Source organism: Mixophyes fleayi, chromosome 8 (assembly GCF_038048845.1).
Source record: "Mixophyes fleayi isolate aMixFle1 chromosome 8, aMixFle1.hap1, whole genome shotgun sequence".
NCBI classification, from domain to species: Eukaryota; Metazoa; Chordata; class Amphibia; order Anura; family Limnodynastidae; genus Mixophyes; species Mixophyes fleayi.
Window position 1 is genome coordinate 70,299,781 of NC_134409.1, and position 10,237 is coordinate 70,310,017.

Below are 10,237 nucleotides of genomic sequence, written 5' to 3' on the forward strand. Positions count from 1 at the left end.
AGGAATAATTAATGTAGTGACGCAATAAGCTCTATAAAAAGGTTATTCAAAATAAATGACCTCAGCTCAGAATCTTAAAAGGATATACTTGTGTGTGTCTTGATTACTGGACTCCCAGTTAACTGGTTTATAATAAATCACAGACAAGCCAAAAGGAGGTTGATAATTGAAAGAAGTACCACCTTAACACTTTATAACAAAAGTTGTAACAAAATGGGCATATAAATAAAATGAAATACATACAGTGACAATACTTGTAAATTTATTGCGCAAAAAGAAACTTAAAGGTCTTGCCCTACATAGAATTTAGACAAGAAATCTGTAGGGCATGGATATTCAGTTTCATGGAAATATCGCATAAGGTGTGTCCTTTGCTTCCAAACCTTTATGGTCTCTTCAAGATCCATCTTCGCCTTCATAAAAAAAAATAAAAAAATATATATATTAAATAGTTTTAGGACTTATTTACAACTGAGCTATGGAAGCTACTTGAAGGAAATCTGCACAATTTACAAAGGTGACAAACTTCAAATCAACATTGTATGCTCAAACTGAACAGCTAGATCTCCACATAATATACTCCCACTGATAGTTTGTAGTGTCTTCTGATATTGTTAGTACAAATATAGTCTCCTGCAAAAAGATCTTCCATTGTAGCAGTGAAAACACATGCATGCCCTATAACTGCCTCAGAGATTGAGAATAGGCATTATGCATCTTTATTCTTGGGTGAAAACACTTTTTTCAGGCCACCATTAAACGTGTGAACGTAACTATGGAGAGAGCATGAAGTCAAGATGTTTTCTAGCGATATTAATCTAGGATCAAATATATAAAAATACATAATCCAAGGTGGCACTAAAATAAAGTCCTGTGTTTCTTGGCTTCTCTTATCCGGAACCCTATTATCTCCTAAAATTATGTACACAGCGGTAATCATCATAAAAACCAACTCCAGAGTAAAGCTAGGTGCACACTACAGAATTTTCCACCAACTTTTTATGTCGACCGATTTTACGCCCGATCGCTCGGTCTATGGACTGCATACACACTAGCCTTGTTTTAGACGATAAAGGAAAGAGCGGCCGTCCCGTTAGGGATTTTTTACAGCCATGCTGTCGTGAGCAATGAATTTCATTTCGTACACACTGAAGTAACATTTGCGGGGCATGTAACGATATATCAAAGACATTAGCATAAAGGAGTAGAGCTTTCACTATATAGTTAACACCCAAAACTGCATAAAAAGGGAAGGCCACACGGTCTTCATTCATTCCTATAAAATAGAATTTTATTACCATACATAAAATTTAGAAAAAACATTTAACTTGTAAAGCACAATGCAATAATTATTCCCCAATAATAAAATCCCTTTTGCATGTAATGGTCCTGTACGGGTTAAAGTTATAGCCCAAAATCTCCATACACGAGGTTATTATACACAAATAAACATCATCCACAATGCTCCTTTCTTTGTAGGCATCATGGCTGATTGGTCCACAGCAGAAACTAACGCCCATGTCTGAATGTATAAAATTACAGAGGAGCCTGTCTTGTGCCGAGGAATATGAGAAGATGGCGGGTGAGGAGAAGGTGTCAGTGGGGGTTGCAGCTATGGAGACGGAGACAGATGGTGCTGGAAGGGCCAAAAAATTTTGAAAAAGTTAAGGTGGGGGATGGAGATGCTCAAGAAGAGCAAAGAGCAAAGCCAATGAGCACAAGAGAGGTAGATATGATGGTAAAAGTAATGGACCAATATGACTAAAACATTAAAAAAGTGAATAGCACGTGTAGTCTACCTCTTTGAAGGACTTTATCTATTTCATTCTAGTTTCACTCGCCGTGGGTCACAGGGGTGCCGTGACCAGGGGACAAAAAACAAACCAAAAACAACTTACCAATCCGACAGAGCCCGGGACCCAGCATCCTCCTCGCTTCTCATTGAATGTCGGGCGTGACATCATCACGCCCAACATTGAGTGACAAGCGGCAGGAGAGAGGATGCTGGGTCCCAGGCACTGCAGAATTCGTAAGAAGAAAAGGACAAGAAATAGAAGAAAGAAGGTCAAGTATGGTAAGTAAAGAAACGGAGGGGAATAGTGGTAGGAAACAGCAATAGAGGGGCAAAAGAATGAAGGAGGGGGCAGGATGAGGATGCAGAGGGGGCATAGAGTGTGTGGATGATGATGCAGGGGCACAGAGAGAGTTAGCTGTAAACTATTCTTTGACAGAAATATAACTGAAAAAAAATATATAAAAATATTATTCTCCCTTGGATTTATGTGCATCTTTGCATACAACTAAATAAGTATTTCTGTCCTGACCTAAATACTTATTACGTTTTTTTACCCAACTACTTATAAAACGGGACTGCTCTGTAATTATTTTGGAATGGTGCCTTGAAAAAATTAAGGGTGCCGCTAACTGCAAAAGTTTGGGAACCACTGGCATAGACCATGTGTAAGACCCCGTTCACCAGTTAATGATAAAGTTTGATTTTTTGATTTTTATTTGCATTCCAATGGGGTCTTTATCAACAAATCATCATGGCACATCTCTAGCCACACTGCTGAGAGTCATACCTATAACCCCCTCTTAACTGCTCTGAATAGAGGGCAATGTAAGGAAAGTTCCAGCTGCGACAGTCAACCTCCACATAATTAGTCTAGACAAAATTAATCTTGAGGTTTCGGGTACACACAAAAACGTAACTGCACCTTTCTGCGTAATGTACAAAGTAGAGGCGCTCACAGCAGTGGATGTCCCCAAAACCACTAAGTGACCAGTATGCACATGGAGGATCCAGATTGAAGTCATATAGTGACATTTTGGAACCACCACTTTACTTAATGAGCAAAAAAAAACTGCCTAGTCAGTTGACAAAACATGGACATAAAGAAAGCAGGTGGCTCATGTCCATCAAACCGCATTAGAGTATTTAGGTTGCCTTGTGAGTAATAAGTGAAAGGCACCAAGTTCTTGGTCACACACACACACACACACACACACACACAATGATATATGCTATTGTTTAAACAAATCTAAGTAAATCTGAAGGAATTGTACTATTTTACCTTAATTACAAGGAGATCAATAACCCTTGGGTCTGTGACATGTGCATTCTTCTGGAACATCTCTCTCACCTTGTCCCTTCCTTGTTTCACACTGATGTCCAACTGAAAAACATGCACTGCAAAACACAAATAAATCAAAAGGATCATACACTGCAACCCTACTTTCTGTTTTTAATTAGAGGACTTACCTACTGCTTGGTAGTGCTGACAAAGGTGTATAATTGAAATTCATATTCAGTTAAAATATAAGAAATAGCTAAAAAGTTTCCATTCTCTTAGATATTTCAGATGTATCAATATTTTAAAGGTAGAGTGGAGAGATAGAGTGCCAGAAACTGTGGCAGAGAATTTGGTTTAAGCATGTGAAATTCAGTACCATTAGGCTTCATACTCAGACATGATTTATATGCATGTAAATCAGGTTTGACACTGTAAACCATCGACACTACTTGTAACATCTTTTGTCATTTGTCACGATTAAAACGGTCACTGTAGGCGTCCCAAATTTTTTAATGCTAGTAAAAACACAAGTAAGATATCAAACGTCTTTGCATTGATTTTTGTATTTACTAGCTTTAAAAATGTAAACATGCTAGTGAGCACAAGGCCTGAGAGGTACAGCTATAAGGGCCATAACAATTAAAAAGACCACACAAAACCAGTCATGCAACACTAAAAAGCAAACAGTGCAATTTATATCAAATCATTTCTATAGGACGTTATAAAGTTAAACACAACAATCTCAAATTGCATGTGGAATTAATATCTACGGTTCTGCTTTCCAATAGTTTATATAACAATATACCAAATCTTTAGGGCTTGAATATATATCTGTACATAATCTTTTCGCTTTTACAATGTTTTTCTAGTTTGTAGTGGCATGAATACAATCTATGTAACATGATATAAGTAGAAGTTCTTATACTTATTTTTAGGCATAGGTTAAGTCTTATACCAACTGGGGTCAAAGTATGTGTGTTTACTAACACTAACGCTCTTTCAGTGTTCATTTCTCTGGATCCACCTCTGCTCCGCTTCCTTTATCAGTTGGAGTTCCACAAGGCTCAGTCTTAGGTCCTCTGTTATTCTCTATCTACACCACTTCTCTTGGAAAACTAATAAGCTCCTTTGGATTTCTGTATCATCTCTATGCGGATGATACACAAATTTATCTATCCTCTCCTGATCTTTCACCATCTGCGTTGTCTCGTGTTACTGACTGTCTTTCTGCCATTTCATCTTGGATGTCTTCTCGCCAACTCAAACTCAATCTTTCAAAAACTGAATTAATAATATTCCCACCCAAAAACAGAAGCTTCCTGCCTGGCATTTCTATTGATAACATGACCATAAATCCCACCCCAAAAGCTCGCTGCCTAGGTGTAATCCTTGATTCACAACTGTCGTTTATTCACCACATCAACTCTATATCTAAATCATGTTACATAGATCTAAAGAACATTTCCAGAATACGCACATATCTGACACAAGACACCGCAAAAACATTAATTCATGCACTCATCATCTCCCGCATAGACTATTGCAATTCCCTCCTTACTGGTCTTCCCAAAGTCAGACTTGAACCCCTACAATCTATTTTGCATGCAGCGGCTAGATTGATTTTCCTTACAAACCGTTACTCCTCTGCTGAGCCACTCTGTCAGTCTCTACATTGGTTGCCTGTATTTCAACAAATCCAATATAAAATTCTTCTACTAACATACAAGGCCATCAACAAAACTGCACCGACATACATTTCCTCACTTATCTCGAAATATCTCCCTACTCGACACCTCCGTTCTGCACAAGATCTACATCTCTCCTCCACTCTCATCACATCCTCCCATTCTCGGTTACAGGATTTTTTCCGGGCTGCACCCACTTTGTGGAACTCCCCCCCACGTACATTAAGACTTTCCTCTAGTCTTCAAACCTTCAAGCGTTCACTGAAAACCCACCTCTTCAGACAAGGTTATGATATTCCTCAACCATCATCTTAATTTCCCTAGATTACCCTATTACCATCCTCTACACTGCTAACGCAGGACAACAACCCTCTGACCAACATTGCAAAACACATAGCCCACTCAGTACTTTTACCTTTGCAATCTGGCTGGTCCATTGTGCAATATGATGTAGCACATGCCCTTGTGTTTCTAACTCCCATTGTCCTATAGATTGTAAGCTTTCGAGCAGGGTTCTCTTACCTCTCTGTCTGTATGTATTACCCAGTATTGTCTTATTAATGTTTGCTCCCAATTGTAAAGCACTACGGAATTTGCTGGCGCTATATAAATAAATGTTGATGATGATGATTTTTAACAAAAGTACCTTGCATGTAAAAGCAATTTTACAAACAATGACTGCAATTGCATGTTACTATTGATATTAACATTTATTAATACAGCATCTGTGTACTCTGCAGCATCTTACAATTGGGAACGAACATAGTAATAAAACAGGGCTGCTGGTGCCCAAAAAGATATGAGGGGACAAATCACAATTTTATAACCAATACAAAAATTGTAATTTGATAGGAGGAGGTTAACTGTCACATATTGCTCCATTAGTAGCGATATCATCGAGTCAAGCAGAAAAGTTGTAAAGTGCTATTGAATATACTGGTGCCATATAAATGATAATGATGTTGATGAAATGTTGGTTTTGGGGGGCAATAGATGGCTTGCTTATATAGAGCATAAACGGACATATAGAGAATAGTCACGTAATGCAGTAACTTTATGACGAACTCAGTGTCTGACAGTGGGATCGAATAAGAAACAGGATATGTCTGTGCAACATACTAAAAGGAATGACAGCTTCAGTCTGCTAAATAGAATGCCAATTGACTACCATGATAGCAAATTGAAATTTTATGTATATTTTAAAAAAATCTTATACTTCTTAATTATATCTTCCACACACTTATTGCTAAGGTACTTGGTCATATTTTACATGTGGAATGACATCAGTTTTATACGCCAAGTGCAGAAATGTAAAAAAAAAAACCTGCAGTTCTCATGACAAACACCCCTATTTCTCCCAGATACTAATCCATTTGCATATGCACTCCCCCACACCTGTACCCCACTACACAAGTGTCATAATGTGGAATGACGGACGATTACTATGGAATGACAGCAGAGGAGGGTTGGCATATTTTAGCCTGGGGGGCAAGACTCGGCTCAGCAGCCTTTTAGGAACATTTTAAAGGGAAAAAAAATGCAGATGGCACAGTGACCCAGCCCACTGTTGCCCACAATGGGACCGGCTTGGGGGGCAGATGCCCCCTTGCCCCCCAGGCCCAGCCTGCCCCTGAATGACAGCTGTTTTATACACCTTCTGAATGACACAGGAATATATTGGAGACAATAGTCATTATTGTAAAAGGAATAAAATACACTGTAGTGCAGGTACTCACACAATTTTGGAATAAGATCTATTGTTCAAGAAGCTTTCTAGCTGGCAGCAAACCATAAATGGTCAATATCCAGTTGAATTGCCATTGCCACTGGCCATCTAGAGAATAGTTAGATCCAAACAAAACGGTTAAGACAGGCAACGATCCATGAAACAGTTCGAAACAGGCAAAGGTCAGAACTGGCAGCATATAAAACCAATACCAATTTGTCTCGCAGCAGCAGAATCAACTACTTTCACTAATGTGTGTCTGAAAGCATTGTTCCTGACATAATTGTTTTTTTTTTAGGTTTAAAATTTAAATAACTGGTATCAGACAATAGATAACAAATCGGAGTCATGTACAGCATTATGAATCGGCACATCAGTCATGAAAAGTCCCTAATAAAAAACATTTTTTGGGTCCGACGGTCAGTGGTATTATATTACACTTGGGTAAGGGGTCTTATCTAAAGTAAGCACTACATGAGTTAATCCTGTTCACTTTTAGTGAACAGGATCTAACCATTCTCTGGATGGCCAGTGGCAATGGCGATTCAACTGGATATTGACCATTTATGGTTTGCTGCCAACTAGAAAGCTTCTTGAACAATAGACCTTATTCCAGAATTGTGTGAGAACCTGCACTTCTGTGTATTTTATTCCTTTTACGATAAGGGCTATTGTCTCCAATATATTCCTGTGTCACTCAGAAGGCGTATAAAACAGCTGTCATTCAGGGGCAGGCTGGGCCTCGGGGGCAAGGGGGCATCTGCCGTCCAAGCCGGTCCCATTGTGGGCAACATTGGGCTGGGTCACTGTGCCATCTGCATTTTTCCCTTTAAAATGTTCCTAATACGCAGCCGAGCCGTGTCTTGCCTCCAGGCTAAAATATGCCAACCCTCCCCTGCTGTCATTTCATAGTAAACGTTACTCATTCCACATTATGACATTTGTGTAGTGGGGTACAGGTGTGGGGGAGTGCATATGCAAAGGGATTAGTGTCTGGGAGTAGGCGATCTGGGAGAAATAGGGGTTATTTTATCGGAGAAACGCAATTTTTTACTGATATTTTTGCATTGACATGGCGCAAAAAACAGCTGTCATTCCATAGTATTCGTCCGTCATTCCACATTATGACACTTGTGTAGTGGGGTACAGGTGTGGGGGAGCGCATATGCAATGGGATTAATGTGCGGGATTAGGGGATCTGGGAGAAATAGGGGTTATTTTATGGGAGAAATGCAAGTTTTTACTGACATTTCTGCATTGACATGGGCAGCACAGTGGCTAAGTGGTTAGCACTTCTGCCTTACAGCACTGGGGTCATGAGTTCAAATCCCCACTGTGGCCTTATCTGTGAGGAGTTTGTATGGTCTCCCCGTTTTTGCGTGGGTTTCCTCCGGTTTCCTCCCACACTCCAAAAACATACTAGTAGGTTAATTGGCTGCTAACAAATTGACGTGTGTGTGTGTGTGTGTGTGTGTGTGTGTGTGTGTGTGTGTGTGTGTGTGTGTGTGTGTGTGTCTGTGTTAAGGAATTTAAATTGTAAGCCCCAATGGGGCAGGAACTGATGTGAGCGAGTTCTCTGTACAGCGCTGCGGAATCAGTGGCGCTATATAAATAAATGGTGATGATTATGATGATGTGTATAAAACAGCAGTCATTCCATAGTAATTGGCCATCATTCCACATGTAAAACATGACCCAAGTATCTTAGCAATAAGTGTGTAGAAGATATAATTAAAAAGTGTAAAATTTTATAAAATATACATAAATGTTAAGTTTGCTTTCCTTGTATTCAATTGGCATTCCTTTTAGCAGACTGGAGCTGTCATTCCCTTTAGTAGGTCCCACGTCTGTTCCCTGTACTTTCTGTTGTATATGTGAAGAGTATAGGGAATATGCTCTTCACATGCACCACAGGAAGACAAACACAGCAATATGTCTTTTAACTTAAATTATAACTTTTACATGCTGTATAATTGTGGCCTAACAATAGCAAATTATACAAAGATTTAATCATTTAAAAGACTGCATTTAAACTTGAGTCAGTTATACCGTATCTGCTTCTGCGTTCTTAGCTCTAATGTTGGTACCTTAAATTAAAGTCACAGTATGAAGCAGTTTGTTTCTCAGTATTTATCGCTTTAAGGTGACCCGACTTGAAGGTCAGGAGAATGATAAGGAAGACACGTTGGTTCTTAAATTCCCTAACCTGTATTAGGCACCTCCCGGTACCAGGCTCTGTATAAATCTCGCACCCTCCGTTTGGCTTCTCCTAGGTCTCGGCTAAGAAGTGGTTTAACAGCGCCGACTGTCCGGGCAGCGGCTGCTGTGGTAGAGGAAGCCGCCATCTCTTCCTTAGACACCAAATCGCCTGAATCGTCAGACCCGGCGTTCAAGAAGTGACGACAAACTAGTGAATCTGATACGCTCGTGTGCCTGTTAAAGTGCCTACCCCCTTGCTCTGAGTAACCAATCATGTCACAATAATTTAAATAAACACTACCTCACAAACGTTTGTGGTGTTCTGCTTGGATTCTAATTAAATGATGTGAAGGAGATTTTGCTTGACATAGATCTATCTGCTAGCTCACAATCTGGAGAGTATCTATCTATTCATTGTACAGTACTGTGACATGGCATACTATAACTTATCAGTTCACAGCATGTGGAGGCAGAGGGTCTTACTAATTAACAAATGCACAACTAACTCGCATCATTAATGGAGTGCCTGTTTTTCCAGGAGGACTTTTCGATATTTGGGAGCCTTATGGACATGAGAGTAGGAAAGTATGACATACATAAAACATTTTGCTAAGGTTCCCCTCTTCTAACCACAGACTGCTACATTTAGCCATTTCCCTGAAATATTGAGTTGGCAAATTAATTTAGTTCACCAACTTTAAATGTATGTGAGGGATGTGAGAGCTGGAGGACCAATTACAAGCTGCAAGATAATGATTGTGATTGGTCCTTCCACTCACATCCACCCAGTTTTCAGTTGGTGCTGTAAGAGAAATGGAGCAAAAGGAAGACCATCTATTTTTATAGAGCAGCTCCTAGGGCTCAATTTAGGGGAAGGGGTACCTTGTTAGAATCTTTTACTAAATAATAGTGCAGCATTAAGGTTTGAGACAATGTTCACTGTAGTGAAAAGGGACGAATTACACTTATAATAATTATCAAATAACGTGGTGAATAAAGCATAATCATAAGGGACTGTATTGTAAATACTGTATATCAACTGAATCCATTTATAAGTTGAGCTTCTCTGTAAACTATGTTGTAATGCCAATTACTTCAAAGTAAAGCCTGCTTTCACAGGGTTAATGACCAAACGCAAGGCGTAAAATCTGAGGCCAGAAGTACTGGCCTGTGTTACTGTTAGGAACCCCTCCAGCCAGTACAACAAAACCCGGAGTCTGCTCCGAAAGCCTGGTGTTCACTGGAGCCCCTAGTGCAGGGTCCCCTTAAGAATATCTTGGGCCCCCGGGCACAGCAGTGCACCGGGGCCCCTATATATACAAAAGAAATATATATATTATATATATGGGCCCTGCAGCCCAGGGGGGCCCATCGGAGGCAGGGAAAAAAAAAAAAAACTGAAAAAAAAGAAGAAAATATTTACCTTGCGGTCAGCTGGCTATCCGGCTCCCTCCCTGCTCTCCTCCGTGCGGCGCTCGCTGTGCATGTCGGGCGTGACGTCATCACGCCCGCCCGACATCCATTGCGGAGCGCGACGGAGGAGGAGACCCGGG

General features: G+C 40.0%; 1 protein-coding gene across 1 annotated transcript; it reads right to left on the reverse strand.

The window, feature by feature from the left end:
• Positions 1–240: 240 nt before the first annotated feature.
• NDUFA6 (NADH:ubiquinone oxidoreductase subunit A6) lies at positions 241–8,894 on the reverse strand. The gene is made up of 3 exons (XM_075182695.1): positions 8,692–8,894; positions 3,075–3,190; positions 241–413 (listed from the first exon to the last, which is right to left on the reverse strand). The coding sequence occupies exons 1-3, from the start codon at positions 8,828–8,830 to the stop codon at positions 282–284; spliced, it is 387 nt and encodes a 128-aa protein (XP_075038796.1). The 5' UTR covers positions 8,831–8,894; the 3' UTR covers positions 241–281.
• Between the last annotated feature and the right edge of the window lie 1,343 nt (positions 8,895–10,237).